A 23,831-nucleotide genomic window follows, 5' to 3' on the forward strand; every position below is an offset into this window, starting at 1 on the left:
ATCATCATCACATCTGGACAGATAACAGATCTGAGGAACGTCGTATGTTAATTAAGCTAACATGATCGACGTGAGGGGCCCGTCATCCGCACCGTGTTGTTTTTGGAGCTAATCGTTGCTGCTAATCGGTGAGTAAACTATGGTCTGTTTCAAGTTTACTGATATAAAAACATTAAAAAAGATGTTGGAAAGATTAGAAAAATCTAATTCTAGCCAGTTTTTCTGACTAATGATTAATTTTAAATGGTAAATTTAGAATTATGCCTGTCTGTGTGCACACATGTGTGCGATGTGTGTGCGTACGTTGGTGTCAGGACGGCTGTCAGATCACTTCGCTGATTGGCCAGTGTGACAGGCATCAAAAAGCGCCGTGGGAGGAGAAAGGCGGAGGCGGGCTGCCCAGCTGTCAATCACTGCCAGTCACAAGTCCAGCTCAGCCAACAAAGCATCACCTGGGCCCACACACACACACACACACACACACACACACACACGGACAGACACACACATACACACTTTTTAAGCCCACATGTACAAAGATAAGCCATAAATCTCCATGCATACATCCCAAAACACACGACGCATGAAAAAGCCACCTTCCACTGCTTTGCACACACATTCGCTGACTCCATATCATTCTCACACACACACACACACGGTCGTCAGTCTTAACACAGACACGGGCATTCAGTTTGACAGAGTAATTATGACGTCCCACTCTGAGGGAGCCCTGGGCTGAAAGGTGAGAGTTATCGATCCCACACAGGAGGAAATTTATCAATGTCCAAACGCTCAGCTCTGACAGGAACCCAATCCACTTAGAGCGCAATGTTCAAACTGCTCAGGTGCTGCTCAGAAAACACACCTCTGCTCAGATCAGAGGAGCGGCCGGGATGAAGGCCGGGCGGTGGGTTGGAGGGGAGCCTCAGACCGCCAGAGACTGTCAAACAAGAGGTGCAGTCAACAAGTCCGGCAAATGAGTGAACAGAATGCGCTGCTGGTCCTCTAGAACCCCTGTGAAGAGAGGTGCTTAGTGAGGGAGCTTTGTCGTCATGGTTACAAAAATAAACACAAAGGTTAAGGTTATGAAATGATGGTGATGATGATATGCTTAAATATAACTATTTCATGTGTTGGTGGGAGACTCATCCGTCCACCGCGACCTCCGCCACCACGTCACCTGACTTCCTCCTTCGCTCCCATCATGATTACAGCAGCTGCTCGAGTGTGTAACTCAAACCACGTGTCAGCTTCTGCTACTGTCAGCGCGGGATTACTACCACTGAAGAAGAACCGCCGCCTCATCTGGTCTCGTTTTTGCTGGATTTCTCCTCGTATGATGGTTGAATTCTAAAATAGCAGCTTTTAGTTTGACAGAGAATCCTTTGATCTTTGATTTGGAGAAGCAGAAACACCAAAACCATTATCATGAATGTTTCACACACTGATGCTGGCTAAAGTGGGCAGCCATGTGATCAGAATTTGGGCAAAAGCAGCCACATCAGTACTCATCTGCCACAAGCTGCCATGAACTGTCACTGTCTGCCTCAGACACACAAAATACCCACATGCTGCAACCATTTCCTGCCTTTTTTGTGCACATGCCTCCTGATGATCGCCTCCTCAAGCTATGAAAAATCACCGCCGTATAACCCCCCAACCCTAACTTCAGCCTTACTCAACATTAAACTGTTAAAAAATTAATAAGCATAGAAAAACGTATGATGGATTTGAATGAGTGACTTCAGTGCTGGGTGAGAGTACTGGTTCATGTATGTTAGCTGGGTGTTCACGCATCATTTTTTGCCCATTCAAACTGCAGGTTGTGAGTCAGAAGGGCTCCATATTGTGCAGAAACACACTAAACCTGTACCGGCCTGCTAGGAGCTGCAGCATTTGGGCAATAATTCAATTAGGAATGAAAACACAAATCAAAATGTGTCGCGGCCACACTCAGAAAACACAAAATGCATCACAATTATCAGCTTTGTCCCATTCGTACACTCCAGGTCCCACTCAGTTTAAAAACTATGCCTATAATAACTAGAATTTATGTAAGGGTTTTGGATTGTCAGACTGCTCCTGTTATAAATTTAGCGTATGATCCGTCAAACTCAGCTTACCGAGTCGAACTGTGTCAGACTTCGCGATCAGTCCCTTGCGTTTCTGCTCAAAAGGGTGAATTTTTACCATTAAGTTTAGATGAACTATGTTAATTTGCTGAATTTAAAACCATGTATTTCCTTTGTGTGTGTGTGTGTGTGTGTGTTGCCCAGAGTCTGAGCTCTGGCTCTGCTGCAAACTGAAAGCTCGTGTCAAAATATTTAGACTGCTCTCAGAAGCTCTCTGCACTCGTGTTGGTTGGAGTCCGTAACATTTGCCTTTGACTGACAGATCAGGGCTTTAGAGTGTGGCTCACCGCAGCTGGAGAAGCAAAGATTTTCATATCAAGCTTGTAACAGGGTGGGAGTCTTGCAGCGGGATCACTCCCTCCTGTTTCAGTTAAAGATGGCACCAGGCAGGGGTTAAATAACAAATCTCAGCCCAGGCTGCAAATTAAATGTTTGCACTGTATTGCAATGTGTTATTTCTGCAGTAGGTGTCAAAGTGATGTTCAGAGTAGCGGTACATGTGTATGAGATGATAAGGGGATGGTGGTTGCGTGACAGCCTGCATCCTCCAGTAGCAGAGAGAGTGCGGGAGCAGAGGGGTCGTTCAGTTGAATGTGTTGGTCTAGCCTGCCTCCTCACTGATCTTTTATCTGGCTGAGGTCTGTGTAAGTTAGAATCCACGGCCTCGGCCACGGCTGTGTGTTGATGAATCCACGATGCCGTCTGTGGTGCTGAAGCAGCAGACGGGTTTCTCTCAGTCTCGCCCTTCTGTCAGTTCCACCTTGCATCCACAACATCCTCTGAACTCTATACTATAAATGCTCAATTCGATATGGCATCGGAGCCTGTACACGTCGCTCAGATATTACCCGCTGCATTACATTTAAAGCCGTATTCACTCATCATGGTAACATGGCAACAAAAAGACAATTAAAAAACATTAAAAAAAATTGAATTATTATAGAATACGCAGCTATGGTTAAGACATCCTGCAACAGTGTCCTTCAGGAGGTGCACATGGGTGTGTGTGTGTTGCTCCCGTTAAAAATGAACAAACCACCAACTGTGTAGAACTTAATGCAGAAAACTTCCTTATATTAAAGCCAGTTCCTCAAACTGAGGGCCTGCAATGTCGATTCATCTTCATCTTTGCCTACAAAGGGATTAAAACGTGCTGTGATAGCATTATTTATTTGTGCGATGTATTTAATATGACACTCCAAGCTTTAAGCCAGTCGAGGTCTGAACATGGAGGGTCTGAACAGTACAGACTAGACGTTTTAAACTGCAGAGGTTGCAGCTAAGACACATGGGTGGCGATGTCATGGATTAGGGAGCAATAGTTAGCTTTACTGTAAACATGCACTGCATTTTCTGAATGCTGACACATTTCTGATTGCTGCTAAAGCTCATGTGATGTGATTGAACTGCTTCTGTGTGTTAGAATTAAGATAGCAAAGCTCAGGGACACCTCATCGGGTTCTTGCATGCGACAAAATAACTTTATTGATGTGATTACAGTAATTAACACCATTAAATGAGCGCCGTGAAGCAGAATGAGCGTTCGTTTGAACGTTCTGTGCTGAAGGTGAGTGCTGGTGGAAAGGATTTCACCGCAGCGCTCCAGGAAATACTCAAATTTATCATGACAATAAGCTTAAAAGCGTTTCCACCTTTAATGCTGTCTGCATCAGGAAGTAGCCCCTCTGTTTTAGTGATAATTGTCACTGAATTCTAGAATAACCATGATGCACTGAGTGATGCGACCCAGGTGTTTTTATTTCCTATGCTTCAGTACATGCATGCAGATAAGAGATGCTTTTTTTTTCACGCCACCATCAGAAAGCATTCAAAATGGGCTATTTGTTTCCTCGAAACCATTTTTAGCAATTTTCTGCATCATAAAGAAACAGATCGTTCCCTCCATTTATAGCAGTTTGGTCAATATTCCTGTCAGAAGGCCCTCATAATGAGATAGTCACGAGAAAGGCCCGTCGACTGAAACGTCAGCGAAAAAGTGCAGTGAGAAATAAATTAGGGACGTCTGTGTGCGCAAAGCCTCTTTTTAAAGTTTACTGTAAGTCCTCTGCACCACCAGAGAAACCACACACACTGCGCTCTGCATGTGTGTGTTATTTGTCTTCCCACTCATCAACTCCACCATCATACTAACCGAGCACCTGTGGACATCCGCCTGCAGCCTCAGGTGATGTCCACGCCCTCATTTTTCTCAGACAATGAGTGGAATCATTTCCCCTCGCGCAGACCTCTCCATCATTATTGACACAGAATTATTGATCGGGACCTCGGCCGGCAAATTACAACCTATTAGTCAAACTCTTTCCCCCAGTTTTGAAAAGACCAAAGGTTGATAGAGTGAGATCACGCAGAAGGTTTATGCTGCCGACTGGTTTTCTGTACATCCCGGACGTCCCCGTCTTCATCCTGTTGAGGACGTTTATTAGGTGAATGCAGATTGAACAGCAGGCAAACACACACTCACCCGGCCCATTCCTCAAGGTGCTGCGGCCACCCAATCAAAATTAGCCGAAGGAAGCCGGGGTTCCAGGTGAAATCTACAACACTGAAGTTAGAGAGCACGCCAGCTGCCTCACTTAATTTTTTTTCTTTCTCCTCTTTTTTTTTTTTTTTTTTTGATGTTTTGCCCAAGGCCTATCCTACTAAAGAGAAGTAATTTGGCTTATCTTATCCCAGAGACCTAGCAGCTGCTTTTTATTCTTTTTTTGTGAGGTCTTTTTTCTCATTTAGTCCAACAAAGATTGTCCTCATAGATTGACCTTCTCTGTGCCTGCAGGCCGTTGCCCTCATGCCAGTAACTAGATAACACACTCTATCAGAGATTTGAGAAAATCATTGGGAAAGCAGTGGGGCTGATAGTGGCATCAATCCTAACCTGACACCAGGCTGGGTCAACCATTTATCTCTCCACACCGCCTCTGGTCACAACAGCGGCCATCTTGCTCTGCTACATCCTTCTTTAATAACCTTGGCCGCGTCTCTTTGCAGACTGAGAGGATAAGACGCCGCAGCACTCCTGGCGCCTCGCCTGACCGCCGCTGCATTGTTTGCATTTTAGCCGTGGAAATCACATCCACACACGTCCGTTGTGCGTTTTTCAGATCGTCGAGATTCTCCGCAGAAGCGAACATGCGACGCGATGTGTCTAACAAGAGGGCCAAAGCTCACAAACTCGTTAGCGTGGGAGTTAATGGTGACTCCACTGTCATTAATTCCCCATGGTGTTTGACTTAAATGCTTCTATATTGGTGGAGTGGGAGATTCCCAGAGGCCTCCTAGCGCTGAGATCATTGTTTTTCACTTACTAACAATGAACTTATGATCAGAGCGCTGCAAGGCTTTTAGAGAATGCCCTGCAGGATCATTACAGACCCTGTGTGTGTGTGTGTGTGTGTGTGTGTGTTCGATGCCAATGAGGCCAGCAGAGCAGCAGTGTGTCCGAGGCTCATCTCGGTGCTCTGTGGCGCAGCCGGGATGAGAGTGGAGGTTAAATGGGGCGTCATCAATCTCAATGAAGTGCAATTATTTTCTCACTTATTAATCATTGCAGGCTAATAGCTAGTGGCAATGCTGGGCCCGCCATTTGTCAAACTTAGCAGATTTCTGTAATTTTGTTTCCCCGTTTCCCTCTAATGTTTGTGTAGACTTTGGCAGATATCTATGGAGGGCTGCAATAAGTCTGTGCCTCCAAGTATCTATCTCCTACCTGCACGGCAGAACTAACTGAACTTCTCGCTGTTTCTCCATGTGAGTGATTCTCCCCATTTCAGAGCTGAGTGACTATTTCATGGTCTGTGGCAGAGCAGAATGGAAAGCTTTATTTGCAGGGTGCAGCATGGACGGCCTATTGATGGTTAACTACACTCGAGCCCTAACAAACTTCACCCATGACTCCGTACTGTAGGTTGTTTGTGTGCACTTCAACCATAAGATGTGCATGCATTTACATTTCGATTACACGTTGTATACGTTCGGGGGGGAAGAAAAAGTAAATGTCTTCCAGGCTGAGCAACGCAAAGCAGCTGCGCTGCTCTTTGGCTTTTGACATTTATCAGAAAGGTCATTATGTGCACTTTTATCTAAGAAAATCCAGTTGGAACGGTGCCTAATCAGGTCATGATTAAAGAGCGACTCACTGCCAGCATTTCATTGCCCTCCCTGCTTGAAAGCTTCAAATCTGCTGCACCTCTGACTGCACCTACAGCGTACTGACCCCACCTGGGAGCACCACCTGTTTCATCGCTCTTTAAAGCAACACCAATCAATATTTTTATAATAGCGACGGACGCCTGTGTGTAATGTGAAAGAGGTCGTTCATAGTGAAGAACCCACAGAGAATGAGCTCCTCTCAGCCCTGCAGAGCCTTTTAGCGTCTTTCAGCTCATTGTTTTGGATAAACAGAACACAGCTTTACTGTTTTGGTTCACTCTCATCGGGGCTCGTTTTTAGCAGCAGAGGATACCCATCCAAACTCCAAAACAACACTAGGCTCATATTGAATTTATTTAGAACATTTAGTCTTACTATTCACTTTCTGGAAATGCAGGCACTGAAAGTTTATTGTAATTAATAAACATTTAACAGTATGGCAAAATGCACCTATCGAAGGCAGCCATAATCACCTGAAGAATCCACATTTAGCAGCTAAACAGCTTCACATTTTCCTCAGGAGTTGGTAGAGGCCAAAACAGAGCTAAAAAAGCAAGGTGAATATTGCATTCACCAGGTGGCCTGAAAAACTCATCCAACTTAATGCTAATGATGCAGATAAATGATGTGTTTACACCTTGTTTCACTTCCCCTGAGTGACCAGAAAAATGTATTAATACAGCTTTAAAAAAAAAAAAAAAAAAAAGTCCATCTCCAACTAAATAATGAACCAGTGCGGAAAACTGCAGTTCCCCCAATGGCCACTGGAGGCTGGCTCCAAAAGCGAGTCAATCCCCATAGAAAATGGCCAAATTTACAGCAGAAATTAACATGTTTACATCCTGGTACAAAATCGGTTTTGGTCTATATAGCTAATTTCCTCCTTTGGTGACAACTGTACGGGGATATATTTTTATATAACTCAATTATATAAATAAATTATATAAGACTTTCATACAAGCAACCAGGCTTCATTTGTTACGCCTCAACTCCACCTCTTTGCCCATTTTTGCATTAGTTGGGGGTTTAATAGAAGTTAAAGAAAAGGTTAATGAACGAAAAATGTTTAATTTAATGTTTAATGTAATGAGCGTCACTGACACTGTGTGTAGTAAGTTTGTAGTAGTAAAGTTTCTCTTCCAAAGTACTTATGTTGATAAAGTAACACCATGTAACTCAAGTTGCTCATCTCAGTGCTGCCTCCAGATTTTGGTAGTTAAGGGTCTTGAAAACCAGTTTTACTTAGGTCTTACCATGAGAGATGGAGTTTGTCATGAATTTCTACCTACGTCAGACCAGTTTCAGTTATTTCACAGATCAGATCGGTGTATTTGTGTTTTTGTCTGGGCTCTTCTCACTGGGTTGGAGCGGGCGTGTCTCTGTTAGAAACAGGTGATGTCACTTTTTTTCTTGCACCAATCAGAATTTGTTATCATGTGAACAGAATGGAAGCAGCTGCTGACTCGTAAATGTTTTTCCCCATTCTGTGTTCCTGTTTTATTTTTTTCCTTTAAAGCCCCCACTGCCGGTGTTACTTCCTGTTTTTCAGGAAGTAACACTTTCTTTCTCAAACACAGAATGGGGATGTGGTTAAGAATCTGATGTAGTATGTTACCATGGTAACCAGATCCAGCACACATGTCAAGGTCAACATCTTTAGCATGCAAATCAATAGCATGGATATTAGCATGGATAGCAATAGCGATCCATGAGCTAACTGAGTAGCACGGTTGTTGCTAAAGTAATCGCTAACTGATGCTAACTGTAGCTGCCATTAGCCAGTTAGCTCAGTTAGCCATGCAGCTAGCAGTCCATTTAGCTGACCGTGACTACATACAATCATACAGGGAGACCATGCAAACTCCACACAGCCAAGACTCCAACATTCATTCATTCATTCATTCATTGAGGATTTGGATATAGCAAACAAAAATAAGCACCTTTTAATTCAAGCATAGGTCACTGCAAGCACCTTGTTTGGACATTCTGTAACACCCTGAATATGAAAAACTCTGGATCACAGCTTCAGGAGAAACTCTGCCCGCCGGCAGCCAGAAACTTTCTGAGGCCCTGCTGCAGGATGTGGAGGCTCAGCAGCTCAGCAGCTCTGCAGCTCTGCGTGCCAGATGTATCAAGCAGAGGCAAGACCACTGTTAGTGTTTATAGTGGTTATACTCCTGTTGTCATTCTGCTGTTTCTATGTCTTAATTGTGTCTTATTAATGCAATAAAGTCAGTCAGCAGTAGGTGCAGATGTCAGATAGACGTCTGTGTGTGAACGAGAAAGAGCAAATATGAAAGATGTGAATAAAAAGTAGATTTTCATATAAAAATGCAAATGTTCAGTTTATTCAATAATATGTAATTTGACTCACAACAGTGTAACCTCAGCATTCACAGCACTTGATTTGAGTGCCAATAAGAGACACAGCGATGCATAAATAGTTTGGGCGTGATTATCTGTAATTTGCCCACAGCTAAATGATGGAGAGCAGACAGATGTGTTTAAAGGCAGTGAAATAACACAGCCCGCTGGATGTGTTTGGTTTGGCAGCCTTGTCACTGAGAGCTGCTGGAGGAGAGCACTGTTGAGTGGAAATGAATGGGTGAATCTGTGGTCAATGTGGGACATCTAGTGGCAAGAAAGGGACAAGACAGTCATTATTGAATCTGTTGGTTGGCTCATCAGTCTCTTTACCCTTTTTTTAACTATGTTTTCTCTGGAGATAAAAATAACTCTGAATCACTCAGCTGTTTTAAGTCCAGTCTAACTGCTGCCACCAATCAGCTTCAGACCAGCAGAGAGCTCAGAGCTCTGAAAGCAGTTCATGTAACACCAAAGCTGCCAAACTTGAACTTAAATTATCTCAGTTTTTCTGGAAAGGTGAGTAAACATTTGTCAACCAAAGCAGCAAAGACAGAAAAGCAACTGTCAGCCTCCAATATCAGATTTTTTGTCAGCATCACCAACTGTATTTCCCTGCAGCGTGCTCATGTTAAACCCTGTTTTAAGCTTAATATCATCCTTTGCATACAGTAGCTGTATTTTGCAGCAGCTATAGTCAGCATTTTGAACTACTCCCATGCAACCACCAGGTTTTTAAAGAATTCTTCACTGTCAGAGTCTCTATTTGGAACAATATTTTTGGCTTCTGGTTTGCACAGGTGAGCACATGAATGCTGCTTTAATGTGGAAATTTAACTCAAACAATGAGCCTTTTAGCTTTTTTGGTATATTTTTTTGATTGCACAAATATTTCCTTGCTGTTAATCTGTTTTTAGTGTCTTTTTTTATCTAACTTTTTTATATTTTACTTTCTAATTGCTATTATGCAAATAAATGAACAACTAAGTGCAAACTTCATGTGGTCTAAAAAACTTTTTTTTTTAAATTGTGCATGAGTCCTTTTTTATCCTTAAGAGGAAACTAGTTGCAGATTCTTTTATATCAGGTGTAACTTGTGGGTTTATATTGAACTAATATGTAAAGATGTTTTTAAAACAAGACAAAGACACACGAAAGCACAGATGAGATGAGATCTATCTATCTATCTATCTATCTATCTATCTAAAATAATCAGCATTTACAAACAAAGACTACATTTTGGACACATTGATTGATTGATTAATCTAAATCTAATCCCAACCTTTAATAGAAAACACATGAGGCTTGTGTATAAACACGGGATTGTCAGTATGGTGCTCTTTAAAGAAATACTACCTCAAAAAGTGCTTTTTAAAATCCACCCACTGACTCCAGATCTGTTAGATCTAATTAGTCATGGTTTAGCTAATCTGATGAAAAGGGATGAAAGCTGGGAAAAAGAGCTGAAGTTAAGACAAAACAACTGTGACATGTTTCAGGCTCTTGAATCCAAAACCAGAATCAACAGTCTCATCTCACAGAAAAACAAGAAGAAGAAGAAAAGGATTCAGTATAATTAATGTGCACAAGAAGAGAAAATGCTGCTCACATATGGTGTGGAAGCTATAATCATCTTTGTCTTACCTTAAATGTGATGTTTGCTAACAGAAAAGAAAATATTTTTATTCTGATGCAGTGTACTGACTTGTAATATCAAGTCTTCACCACAAGAGGTCCTCCTTTGACAGGAAAGAGAGGGACAACCAGGTTACAACAGGTGACAAACGGTTCATATAAAAGGCAGCAGCTTATTTATGAATTCATTCATTGATTTTTAATTGAAATTAACTGTAATTTGTCAAAGGGAATAAAAAACAGAGTTTGCCACAGAGAAACTTTTCACAAATGAATGATCTCATAAACAATTAGTTTGCTAGTTAGATTAATGTTCAATAAATGCCAGTACTTTCATTTTCTGAAAGTGTTGATCGCATCAGCTGATTCGCTGGTGACCACCGGTTCCTAATGTCTGCCACTGGGAAATATTTTGCTGATGAGCGTCGTTTTCAGCGAACTGCTCCTTTTTCCCGAAGTACACAACTCCACATATGGCCACCGTGTCTCCGCCCAGCTCCACCAGGCTCCCGCTGTTGTCTCTCCGCCCAGTGCTCGAGTGTGGACTGGAAGATAACAGTGGAAACTGGGCAGGGTCCACCCGCACTTGAAAGCCGCCTCGCTGCGTGCGCAGTGCGCTTTCTCCTGTGAGCGCTGACGAGCCGCCGCGCTGCGCCGCGCCGCGCCGCTCCGACGCTTTCCTGCGCGTAACTTCGACACCGTGTGACATTCCTGGCTCCTGTGGGCGTTGCTGCGCTCATTCCGGCGGCGTTGCTTAACTTTGGGAAGTGCATGGATCTGTTGTGAGAGCCGAAGAGGAATGCGCGGATTCGGTGGCTCCTGCACTTGTGTTTCTTTCCTGCTCGGAACATTGTCGTGACTTGAGCCGACCTGCGGTGTCCGCCAGCGTTATCGGGCGTTTGTCTCCAGTAAACATGCAGCATGAGGTGTAGTTGCGCCTCTGCCGCTGACAGACTCTTCACCTGTGTTGATACGGAGCGCGGTTGCACGTCGTTGCCTGTGCAGAGGCTCTATGGGTAACCGCCGTGCGTAACGCTGGCTCTCCATGGAGGACTGGTGGAGACGCCGCTCATCGCAACCCACACTTTAAGGCAGTGAGTGACACTTGAAACGAGATGAGTCAAGACCAGGACGCGATATCCTTACCGGTGCCTTGCTTCGGTGCTTGTCCCGGCAGGGAGAACCTCGGCGGTGAAAGCACAAGCGGCAGCGGCGGTGGAGGCGGAGGTGGCGGCGGCTCGGGTATCCCCGCAGCCGGGACTCTCTGGCAGGACTCGGTGGTCAGCGGCGGGGGGTTCAGCCCGACCCCCGGGAGCTGCCCGATGGACGGCGGGGGCTTGCTCTCCACCGGGAAGTCGTCCAAAAGCAGGCCGGTGACGGTGGCCTATGTGGTGAACGGAGAGGCGAGCCAGCAGAACAACGCGGAGAGCATGGCCCTGCAGTGCCTGAAGGACGCCTGCGATACGGTGGGCAGCAAGCTGGAGACCGTGAACTTTGGTAAACTGGACTTTGGGGAGACCACGGTGCTGGACAGCTTCTACAATGCAGGTGAGTCAAGTGAGGGAAGCGGCATCCTGAAATCGAACCCAAAAAACTTCCTCCATCAGGTGAAACCCAGCTGACTGACAGCCTCTAAATATTCAGTGACAACTCATTCTAGACTTGATCAGTCCTGAACTTAAACGCTGCCTGTTGAGAGTTTTAGCTCAATCATCTAAATGCACTGAATAGGATTTAACTCAATCTTTGCTCTCCATTATAGTGATTAAACTGTAAGATCAATAGGTCTAAGTGAGAGTCAGCCACCCCTGGTGATGGCACGGCACAGGAATGCTTGCCTCTCCTCCAAACCAGTGTCCGGGGTAAAAGGTCGCGGCCTTGCTGCCACCTCTCTTGGACGCTGTCTGCCAGCAGCACAGGTTGCTGTGAGCTCCCCAAACACAACACACAGCTCTGCATGTCAGGGCTTGAGGCCGCAGCCCTCACGTCCCAGTTGTTTCCACACTGCACTGAACAAAGCTGGAAGCCATTGAGCAAGAAAGCATCATTGGGGTTGTTCAAATTGCTGCGCAAATGTGGGGGTGATTGTAATACCTCGCATAGTTTCCCTCTTCCATTGTGCGCCTCCAGTCCTGTGCCGGAGTGTCATGGGTTGCACCATGAGGCTGGACTTTCCACTGGAATCTACGAGCAGAGAAACAACCTTAAACCCTCTCGCTGGCTGAAAGCACTTGTGTGTAGTAGTTGGCTCCTAATCTCTCTGGAAATGTTCAGTTGTGTAATAAACACTGAAAACTATTTGGAGAGCAGGCCTGTCAGGGTGGTGTGGTCAAATAAAAAGCAGCTGTAATGCACCAGGCAGGCCAGGAACAACAGCCAGTGTTTGCATTTCACTCAGATATTTGGGATCAGGATATGTTCAGCAGATAATGCAGGAATGAAACCACATAGCCCACATGCCGATGGCTGCTACTAAGAACCGCAAAGCCTTATAAAGAACAGCACCTGTGCAAAATATCAGCATGTATGGTGATGATGATGGGGCATGCATCAGACTCCAGGCGGCTGCTGTAGTAGCAGAACTACAACCGTATTTGCACGGTGATAAGACACAACAAAGATTTACCTCAGAGGACTTTCATCCAGAGGACAGACATGAATGACAGTGTGAAACCTTTCAGACTAACAGCTGCACAAAGTGTGGCTTTTGTGATGTGGAGGTCAATGATGGCTGAGAATCCAGGTTGTAATCTGATAAATTTAGTTAAAAGTGAAACTATTGTTTCTGCAGCATTTCAACGACCTGCTTTTTCACTGAAATACAACCATCTGTTGAAACAATAGTCGTGTAAGTCAGCCTTTACAAAGGGCTTATAAAATGTAATTAATCTCTCATTAATCAAGGCCAATATATACTTTGCTAATGCTTTACACATCAGTCACGAGCCACTGATAAGAAGAACTTTGGGGTTGCCAGGTCGTACACACTCTGGGGGAAGACGACAAACACCCGCCACAACCTGGCAACCCAAAGGCTCTTCTTATCAATCTAGTTGAAATGTTAGATGTAACCTGGATGTCTAAAAAAGTTTTCAACTTTTCAGGAGCAACAAAAGCCTGGGAAAGTTAAAAAACACCTGTTTGGATCATTCCACAGGTGAACAGGTTGATTGGTAACAGGTGATCGTATCATGATTGGGTATGAACGGAGCATCCTGGAAAGGCTCAGTCGTTCACAAGCGAGGATGGAGCGAGGTTCACCACTTTGTGAACACATGATTGGATAAAGGAGATTAATAGCAGTCCAAGCCCAGTTTTCACCTCGATGCCTTAACATCTTTTAATCTCCAAATAACTAAACCAGTGTTTACCGGGACGTAGCGCTAATGATTTTTTATTAACCAGGAAACGACCTCACTGTGGTCAAAAGCACAGTCCAGGCCAAGACAGAAGCAGCGGATGACGAGAAGCTGAGAAACTGATTGAGTTAAATCGATAGGCGATTGATATTGAAGTGCTCCACATCAGACATTAGAGCCCTTCATAATAAGAGCGTGCCAGTGGGAGCAGACAGTTGTATATCGGTTTGTTTCTTGTCATAACATAATGTTGTTAGTTGTGCAAACACATTTTTTTTTTTCCTCATTTGGTCGTCATCCTCTGAACTACTGTGGAATTTTCTCATAATTCACATGGGAGGGCAGAGGCATTTTCCCAGAAACACTCTGCTGCTCTATCTGTTCAAACACACACTGCTTCATCCTCTTCCTGCAGCAGAGATGAAGGCCAGACAACAAAAACGTTTAAACAATGAGCTCAGAGCCAGACTGAAAGTTTGTGGCTCCCTGTTAATGTGGAAAGATGATTCCCCAGATTCCGACACAACTGCGAGCTGTCCTCAGACGTCCTCCTCACATGACAGTGTGGACAAAGGGGACGTTTGGCTGGGAGATGGCAGAGGCTGATGGTCCGGCCTCTGGGCCGCCATACTCAGGAAATGTTTGGAAAAAATGTAGATGCTTTTGCCAACAGTAATGAGCGACTATATCTTATTATCAGGGGTTTTGTTCCGTGCAGCCCAGCTATTGTTCCTGTGGATAAACTCTGTGCAGTGGAACTTCAACTAACCAGTATTTTCATTATTAGTCAATGTGTTATTTATTTTTTACTCTTGATCTTTATTGATAAATGTCCATCAGAAGTTCCAGAGCCCAGCAGGATGTCTTCTAATGGCGCTTTTTTGTCCCGACAACAGTCAAAAACACAAAGATATTCAATTTAAATTGATATGAAACAAGCAAAAGCAATACATTCTCGTATTTGAGAAGCTGGAAATTGGGAATCTTTGGCATGTTTAACAGTGTGAAGGCCTCTATATGCTGCTGCAGGTTAATAAATGTGTGGATCGAATGCTGTCGTGGATGCAATCTGTGTCCAATGACAGTTTTGAGTCACGTCAGACTGAGCGATGAACGTCTGAGGGAAAAAAAAAACACAGAATATAAGCAGTGATGGCCAGAAACTCGTCCGTCTGCAGCGAAGCAGAAAACAAGCTTTGGCCTGTTACAGTGTGGACTCAGCGAGTCATATTCCAGTTGGCTGGTTGTGCTCGTGGGTCACAGCGGCAGTCATGTGACAATTTGCTTCTAAATTTTTATCTTTGGTTGCTTTTTCTCTAAATTATCTATTGGATCTTGGACTGATGACCAAAGAATACACTGTGTTACCTTCACCTGCATGTGAAGGAAGCATTACATGGCTGGACTCTAAATTAAGATGAGTTTTGTGTGTGTGGCTATGACGAGGTTGCTTCCACTGGTCTCAAAGAGAAGTTTTTTTTCTTCTGGGTCAAAAAAAAAGCAGCAGCTCAGATCGATTCATTTGCAAGCGTCTGTCACACTGGCTGCTGGTTCACTCCTCCATCTGGCCTGACTCGCTGCAAGTCATCCTTTTAATTTATCGAAACCCAGACTGCAAAATCCCAGAGCTGAAGCAGAGTGCTGAGTGCACACGTTCGCTTACTGAGCAAAGTGCACGATGGTTCGGTGTGATTTTAAAGGGGGTCAGGCTGCTTCTGTGCTGCTGACCCCGCACCATTGTTGAACTGCGGAGGGAGAATGAGTTCCTGTGTTGGCTGGATTCTGGATTTCTGGGTCTGCGTCCAGCAGTTGTAAATGGCGGCTGAAGATACAGAGAAATGATGATGGTGATGTAATGTAATGGCGCCAGTCCCAGAATCCAAATAATTAAAACCATCCAAACAAATGTAAATGCTGTCGCAGGTAGCTGAGGATGTTTCAATTTGTCTTACTTAAAACAACAGCCACGCTGTGCATTGAAGGCATTTGCTCAGCGTCTTTGCTGTTGCTTGCCTAGATTTAGAAAAACGGTTATTTAATTGGCCCATCTGGTACTTGAGACAATGAGTCAGGAGGATTCAGTGCTTAGAGTCGTCCCTCCTCCCTTGATCACCTTGATAGGGGAGCAAGCAAAACGAGCTTGATTGATGGACATGTGACTCGGAGTGCACAGCGGCAATTAAGTACTAACAGTAAAGTGGGCTTGCTCCATATGTTTCAAATGACATTACCTCTTAAGTGCCAAGCTAGCTGCTCCAAGCCGCCGCTAATGCAACTTTTGTGTCTGTTGAATTAAAAAGCAGCAGCTCAGAAGTTATGGTGCCTGCACCCCCTGTTTCAAAGCACCTCTGTCAGTGTTAAATATGCAGCGGCTAATATTAGATTTATCAGGGATCAATTGTACAGACTTGTGCTGTTGGGTCATAGCCTTGGTATGCAGAGCTTTATCTCTCCAGTTGATCATTACACTGCATTACTGTGCAATTTACAGAGAGAACAATGGCTTTTTAAACAATTCCTGAGCGCTGAAAGCAGCTTTGCCTCAGCCGCTCGCCGCTCTGCCAGCAACACAGATGCAACTGTGGCAAATTGTTTTCAGGCCGTCCACTTGTGTTTTTACCTTGGTGTTATATCGAGACGGCCGAGGGAGGCACACTGTTGATCTCTGAAGCCGTCGCGAGCTGGAGCGCTGTTGAAAGCAGGTTAGCCGCTACAACGCTAAGTAAACACATTTTCTCACAGGTAGGTTATATCTGCATTGCCTGCAGAGGCCCTTAGCTGTTCAAACATTACATTTATATCATTACAAAGGCAAAAGAGGAGTGTTTTCTGCTGAACACTTTACTCTGTAGGTGCCTGAGCAAGGCCAGAGCTGAAACTAAAGGCTATTTTCATCACCTATTAATTATCAATCATTTATTCGATTAGTCAGTTAATGTTTTAATCTATAAAGTGTTCATGTTATAAATTACCCTTAAATAACAAGTGGCGGAGCGAAATTCATCACAAAATGTCACAAAATAGGCAGCGCTACTCACAGGGCTAGCTGGTCAACTCCTGTAGCCGGCAAGCTAATAGCAAACAAGCTAGCAAGCCAGGAGCATGCTAGCAAGCACTCGTCCAGCCCAAAGTGTTTAGATGAGTTAAGCATAGTTTAGCTTAGCATTGAGTCCCCATGGCATTTTCTTCTCAGGGTTGTTCACTTTTTTATTTAAGGATTATTGAATAGGGGAAAAAAGCTTTCCGTGGTAGCTAGCTTGCTAACTGTCAGTTAACTACTGCAGCTTGGTCACATAAGGCCTGTCTGTAAACCATGGCTATTTTGTGGGGCAGTTCATACTCAGACAGTTAATCTTGATGAGAAATGGGCCTTTATTGGGAAAAAAACATGGTTTACTTTGATGTCCTGCGAAAGTATGCAAATGTTAAAAGTTGCTGACTTTAGCAGTTTCTTTATGAGGCGTTATTTGATGTTTTTTTATTGATCTTTAATGGTGTGGCCTCAGTTTGAAGTATTTTAGTAAGTAAAAAAAACACCTTAACAATAAACCCAAACAGGCCGCAGATGTAGTCCTTGCTCAGCAGGTGAGGCCCCACTAACGTTCAGTGTCAACGGTGCCGGGCGTCAGCTGACAGCCTCTTGCTGAGAGCGTCTCTGGATTCACCAGCATAAGACTGTGCACTCAGCTTCCCGACTCTGAAATCCCATCAGCTGGCACTCCGCTAAGTTGTTTATCCTCCCTCCTGTTTACTCTGCGTGCTTGGCTGCTCGTCAGCGGTTGGAGAGCACAAGGTCAGGAGGAATTAGCCCACAGGTCGCTCGCTGGCGTCCGGGGAAAAGTGGCTTCACCTCGGTGGGCGAGGTAGGCAGAAACACAATGTCAGTGAGGAAAACACATGCTGATATTTCTCAACAGGAAGTGTAGTGCAGACTCTGAATCGGAAGCTACCAGCTAACTGTCACATTACTGCAGATTTTTTTTTCTTCTTTGCATGTTTTGCAGACTGATTTGTGCCCTGCATGCAGCATTACAACATCAAACGGTGGTAAAGACGGTGTTCATCGTACACACTGAACATGTTGTAAGTGCAGTATTCTGCTGGATAAACCCCGGGGTAAATGTCATAAGTGCTCCATAGAAAATGGCAGGAGGTGGAGACGCGGCGTATCAAAGCTCCCTGTCAGGTCTTATCAGGAGTTCATTTGAGGTGAAAGGCACCCGGAGAGGGTAGACAGCGTCTTTAGAAAACAGTGGAGGGTTAGAGAGAATGACTCATATATCATAATGATAAGGCGCTGGTATGCAGTCACTGGCGCTACCAACCCCAAAAGATCAATAGGATTATTGTTGTATGGGCACTCCGCTGAGAAAAGGATAATGGGAGCTGCACAAGATGAGCAAAATTTAAGGACAATCCTTTTGATTTACAGTGGGAATGATGAAATATCAGAGCTGAAAAACAAACTCTGAGGATGCATTTGTGGCGCAATCATAAAAACTATTGTTGGAGAAGCAGGAATAACAGTTTCTCTACCAGCTGACCTTTGTAAAGTACAAAAAAAAAACCCTCTTTCTCACGTAGACCTCTTAATAAATTGATGTTGTTATCTCCACCAGCATAAAAACGCATGCGCTCTCCCGCATCTAATGACGGAGGTGTGTTTCTCATCGCTCTCTACAGTAATCTTCTCACGTATGCAGCTTTAGGCCTGTTTGATTCAGTGTTTTCATTCTACACATGCACCTCTAAAGGTCACGGAGTGAATTGGATGCAAAACTGTGTGTTTGATGAAAGTAAACGAGGGTGGTTGTGGGAAGGTGAGAAACCTTTTTTACGTGGGGGCAGAAAAATAGTTTAATTTTACTAGGCCTATGTAAAATACAAGCCATTGGGTGTTTGTGAAGGTGCGCTGAAAGTTTAGAGTTCCTTCCTTTGCTCTTCTCAAACTTGCACCACTGTTATGCCACACATTTAGGGTATTTGCAGCTTTTTACAACAGATTGATCGCCAGTAGATGAGTTTGCCTTTCTGCTTTTTTTTTTTGCGGTGTTGCATTGATTATGTCGACCCACCGAGAAAAAAGCCAGATGTCAGTCACCTTTTTGCCCAGGGTGAAAGACGCTGTGGTTACTGTAGGCTGCCAACACCCCTCTGCACATTACACTAACTCTCTAACAAATTATGTAAACTCAGGTTATTTCAGGTTTCTGCAAGTCATGTGGTTATTCACTGTGATTAAGTTATCTGTACGTGTAAACACACCGACACTCTGGAAAATCCGCCCCTGAATGTACCAACACGACTAAGACAGGGCCCCATACGAACTAACATACTGCTGAGTTTGCTAAAATAGCATGTGAGATTTTTTTTGTATGTCCTTAACCTTAGTATGAACTAAATAGTACGTGGGCTTCATGCTATTTCTGGTGAATCAATGATGCCGCTTCATAGAAAATTAAGGGGCAACCCATCCAATAGTTGTTTAGACTTTTCAGTTAGAACCACAAATCTCAACCTCATGGTGGCGCTAGAGAAAAAATCACTTAAGTCATTATGATTCATTATGTTGGAACTTTGAATGTGTGGGAAGAAAAATAATGGCAAGTCATCTAATAGAGATATTATGGATGGATCAATCCATCGTCTTCCCTGGAGCCATGCTGGTAGCAAAACTAAAAATCTGAAGGCCAAATGATCCTTCAGAACGCCAGCAAGCAGTTTCACAAGCTGACGTCTGACACAGTTTGCAGTAGTTTTGGGAATATGGGCCAACAGTATGGAGATTTTTATCAACCGTGCTGGCATGTGAAGTTTCTGCTGTTTCAGGTGGAAAAGTCTCATCTGTTCCACTTTCAGGATGTTCAGGTGGATTTTTCAACTACCTCCTGTTCAGTGCAGCTTTATTTCACTGCAGCATGATGCAAATAAGCACAACTGCTCCTCAATCCTATCATGTGAGGTAACTGAGATGAGGTGGGGACATTGTTTACTTGGCATATACACAAATCCCCCTTGTTTCACTGAATTCTTTTTCGGCGAAAAAGAAAGCAGGAAGTAAATCAGGCAGGCAAGTCGGGGCGACTTGCACGGCAGCAGGGGTTTCTCCCTGTGTGTTTGTCAGCCGTGGATGAATTCACATTTTGTTCTCAGCCCCCCCCCTCGGGGGCTGTGCCGCCCCGGTTTGTAAAATCTCTTGTGTGAGAAGGCGACTAAGTAGAGCAGAGGTAAAAAAGGTCAGTCGGCCAGGGGAACGGCGCAACTGGTTGGTCTCATTTCCTGCATCATGGCGCATTAATGTCTGAGCTGGGCAGGGCACCTAAACTACAGAATAACCATTGTCTAGTATTTCCCACAGGACCCTCTGGGAGTAGGGATGTATTTGTAGGCAGAAATGCTCAGTTGAAAGACTTGCATGGTGCTTTTCTTCCATTCCCAGGCTTGTTTTTTTTGGGAGAATGTCACCACTGGCTGTTTACACTTTGTGTGGCTTTTTGGCCTCTCATGTAGCTGAAACTGATTTGGAATTCATTATAGATGTTTGGGCCGCTTCTAGAGACAGTTTCCACGCTGCCTTTCGGCCGACAGCGACGCATGTGCATGAGGATGTGTATTTTGTGCATTTTGTTTGTTCTCCTCTCATCAGTTTGCTGAAAGTGTGGTGAAGGAGCAGTTGGCACGTTCAAGGAGCAAATAAAACAATCCAAACGGCAACAGTAAACGCGTCATCCTGCATGATTAATGGCGTCTCCCAGAGGGGCGAACATGCACCACCTTGTTTTTACTCTGAGCTGTTGCACCGCTAGTTTCTGTGATCTTAAAAAGTTTGCAAAAATCTGATAACCTGTGTCTGACATGCTTTGAACAAAACCTGCTTCCCAAAGAACTCAATAAAAAATTGCAGTATGATTAGATTTTCATCTTGGAGCACCAAGACCCTGCAGAGCCGTTCTAAGTGTCAAAATCACAAGTCTTTTAAAGAGGACGCTGAAGGCAGGTCATGAGCAAACTGAGGTCAGGCTGCAATGCTGTTGCTTGTGGTATTTTAGCAGGTCAAAGCTTGACTTGAAATATGAAAGGAAAAAGATTTAAGTCAACTCTCAAATTCTTATTTTTGTGACAAACTTAAAGAAACCCTGGGGTTTTTTTAAATATTTTGATTAATAGGGCTCTATTTTGTTTGCATCTCATGCTCTACTAGCAGATATTTATGTGTGCATTGATATATGTAGATATATAGACAGATATAGATTATTAATTAAGTAGTAGTAGTCAATGGCAACTGCTTAAAGAACAAAATTCTCTGATGGCAGTGGTAGTAACGGGCCAAGACGAGGCAGGAAGGAAACTAGTCCAAAATACACGCATAGAAACAATGAAAGCATAAAAACGTCTTTGACAGAAATGCATTCAACGCGTTTGCAACGCTTCAAGGACGCGGAACGGCGGATGTAAACATAGCTGTGTTTGTTTACTAGAAAAATCCACAGGGCGCTTTCGAGTCTGTCTTGAGTCCAAGTCTGGAGCAGCTCTGTCATCCTGCACGTCGCTTCAACCTGACAGCAGAAAAACATCATCTGTGGCACGAGTACAGGAGGTGTTCACCAGGAGGAACACAACAACCCCCCGCTGCCTGGGCAATTTGGGCATTGCACTCTCCAAGGTTCCTTTTCGAAGGGGGAGGAAAAAGAGGGGGGGAAACGACTTCCGGTGGAGCTCAGAGACTGTGATTTCACTGTGACTCTGTCCTCTGTGTGGGACGAGCTCCGGGGAAATGCTCTCTGCACTCCCTCCCTCTCCATCAGCGATAAGGGGGCAAACCTCAGCAGCAGCACACTGAGGGATTCACTCGAATCTCTTACAGCCTTGCTGAGTCGCCATGGTTACTACATCTTATGCTTAGCTGTTATGTAATTGATTGTAACGAGTGCTTTATTTACGTGCTGTACCTGTCCTGTTCCTGCCGCCTGAGAGTCAAGCACAATAAAGCTGCAGGACTTCACAGCTGGCCCCCGAGTGACCAGTGTAAACAGTGCCGTCGCAGAGTAATTGCAGCGCTTTTAGCATTCCAGTGCGATGCCATTTGCACAAACATGAAGTGTTATTAGGCCAAAACAGGGCGCATACCTACACATGCAAACATTTTATCTTTCCCTTAACCTGCAAGGGAAAATACATTATATGAAGTATGCCGTGGCCCTGTAAGAATGGTAGAGTAGTAGTACTGAAAAAAAAAAAATATTAGCACACAAGATGCAGCTGCTTTGTTGATAAATATGCAACCTGTTGTAATTTTTTGGACAAACATTCAAGTTGTGCTGTCAATGCTAATTCAATTTTTAAATGCAACATTTTCACCTAAATAATAAGGCGCCAGTAGAAAATGTGCTAACATTGAATTGAACACCTGCTATGGGCATGTCCAGCGTAAATCTGAAAGTAGATATGTGGATAACAGAGCAAGTAAAGTGATTTGGAAACCTCAAAAACCAGCTGGAGGATCTCTGCACCACCACAAAGACACCTCTCACCACCTGTTGGACCAGTCTCAGGTGTTGCTGCTGTGTTTAAAAAGTCCCATTTCTCCAATGCATCTGACAATCACCCAGTCAAAATAAGCATAGTTTGCATTCAGTGATACTTGTAGTATTATACAATTTTGGATTTACTATGTTGCCCTTGTCTCTAATGTAGCGCTGAAATGATTTGTCAATTAACCAATTATTGGATCAACAGAAAAGTACTCCGCAACAATCACGATTATGATTGTGACAATTGATTGTTCCTGTCTTTTATCCAGCTAAAATGCTAAATATTTGGTGTTTTCAGCTTCTCAAATGTGAGGATTTGCTGCTTTTTTTTCTATGTTTTTATATCTTTGTAAATTATTTTAGCTTTATTTCGTTTCACTGCTCTCCTAAAGGTTCACTCATTTGACCACTTCCCACAGTCTTCATGGTGGGACACCTGAGCAATTTCCAGTCTCTGAAGTATCTGTTTTATATCGTGAGGAGCACATTTTGCTCTTTCCTTAAATTCCATTGACTTAAAGTTAACGAAATTAATTGGAAAAATACAGATTTTGCATCATAACTTGCTAAATTCAGGGTTCCATTACCAACTTTACATTACTAGTGGAGTTTTCCACTGTATCTCTGCAGCGAATGGAGTTTGGATCATGTGTCATCACCCAACATATAAGATGAAGCTGACGGAAGCTGTGTGGTGAGGTTGAAAGCCCTTGAGAAGAAGACATCAAGTGATCTTTGAGTTTAGAATATTTAATCACAGATACGCGTTGACAAGGTCAGGAATGAGCCCCCATTCTGGCGTCTACAAATTGATCAATAATGAATATTATTTAGCCGCATTTCCGAACACCGTATCGAGCTTTAAGGATGTATACAGTCTCAGTGTTGTTTATAGCTCAAGGCTGTCGGCGCTGACTGTTTACGTTCCTCAACAGCCCACACTCATTAAAATAGATTTCTTTGTGAACAAATGTATGCTCTCCGTTTGGCTCCGAGCACAGGAGACAAAGACGAAAGACACTTTGAGTTGCTGAAACGATCCATATCCACTCGAACAGCCCCCAGTGCTGCGATTGTGATATGGAGCAGTCCCATCCCCACCTTCTCCACGCTTAGTGTAACCGACGGAGGCACTCAGGGGGAGGGCTGAGGAGGATCTATACCGGAGACGCCAGAACAATTCCCCGTGAATTCATGCAGCTCTTCGCCTTCTTCCCCGCCCTCCCCCTCCGAGGCGCTGCTGGGCTCGGGGAACCTGCAGCAGGCCGAGCACTGCTGAAAGCCAAATAGCGTGCGAGAGTGTTGAAGTACTTTTCCTCCTCTGCTTTGAGCAGTAGGCGAGGGAATCAATTTAGGTTTGGTCAACAGTTGCAGGTCCTGCCGTAGGAGGTGTAGCAGGATTATCAGGGCATCACTATGCATGCCTTGGACCAGTTTGAAGCACCGCTCCCTGGTGTGAATAGCACTGGGTTTACGTCTGGTTTTGGGTGAGAGCAGTGACAGCAACAGCAGCTGAGGTGAGCACATGTGATCAGGTGGCAGGGCCTGCTGAAAACGGTGACTGGATGACTCAAGTTACTCTGCTCCTGCCTTTACGCAGCCTTCTGTCAACACTATGTTGGCAGGTCTGCTGTTACATTGGC

At 44.2% G+C, this 23,831-nt stretch overlaps 1 protein-coding gene across 1 annotated transcript in view; it reads left to right on the plus strand.

The window, feature by feature from the left end:
• Positions 1-10,872: 10,872 nt before the first annotated feature.
• Positions 10,873-23,831, plus strand: part of map3k5 (mitogen-activated protein kinase kinase kinase 5) — a 66,725-nt gene continuing 53,766 nt past the window's right edge. Inside the window, exon 1 of the mRNA XM_041958308.1 lies at positions 10,873-11,846. Within this exon, the coding sequence (XP_041814242.1) occupies positions 11,414-11,846 (433 nt within the window). The 5' untranslated portion in view covers positions 10,873-11,413. The remainder of the gene's footprint in view (positions 11,847-23,831) is intronic.

This window comes from Chelmon rostratus, chromosome 18, assembly GCF_017976325.1.
Source record: "Chelmon rostratus isolate fCheRos1 chromosome 18, fCheRos1.pri, whole genome shotgun sequence".
NCBI lineage: Eukaryota > Metazoa > Chordata > Actinopteri > Chaetodontiformes > Chaetodontidae > Chelmon > Chelmon rostratus.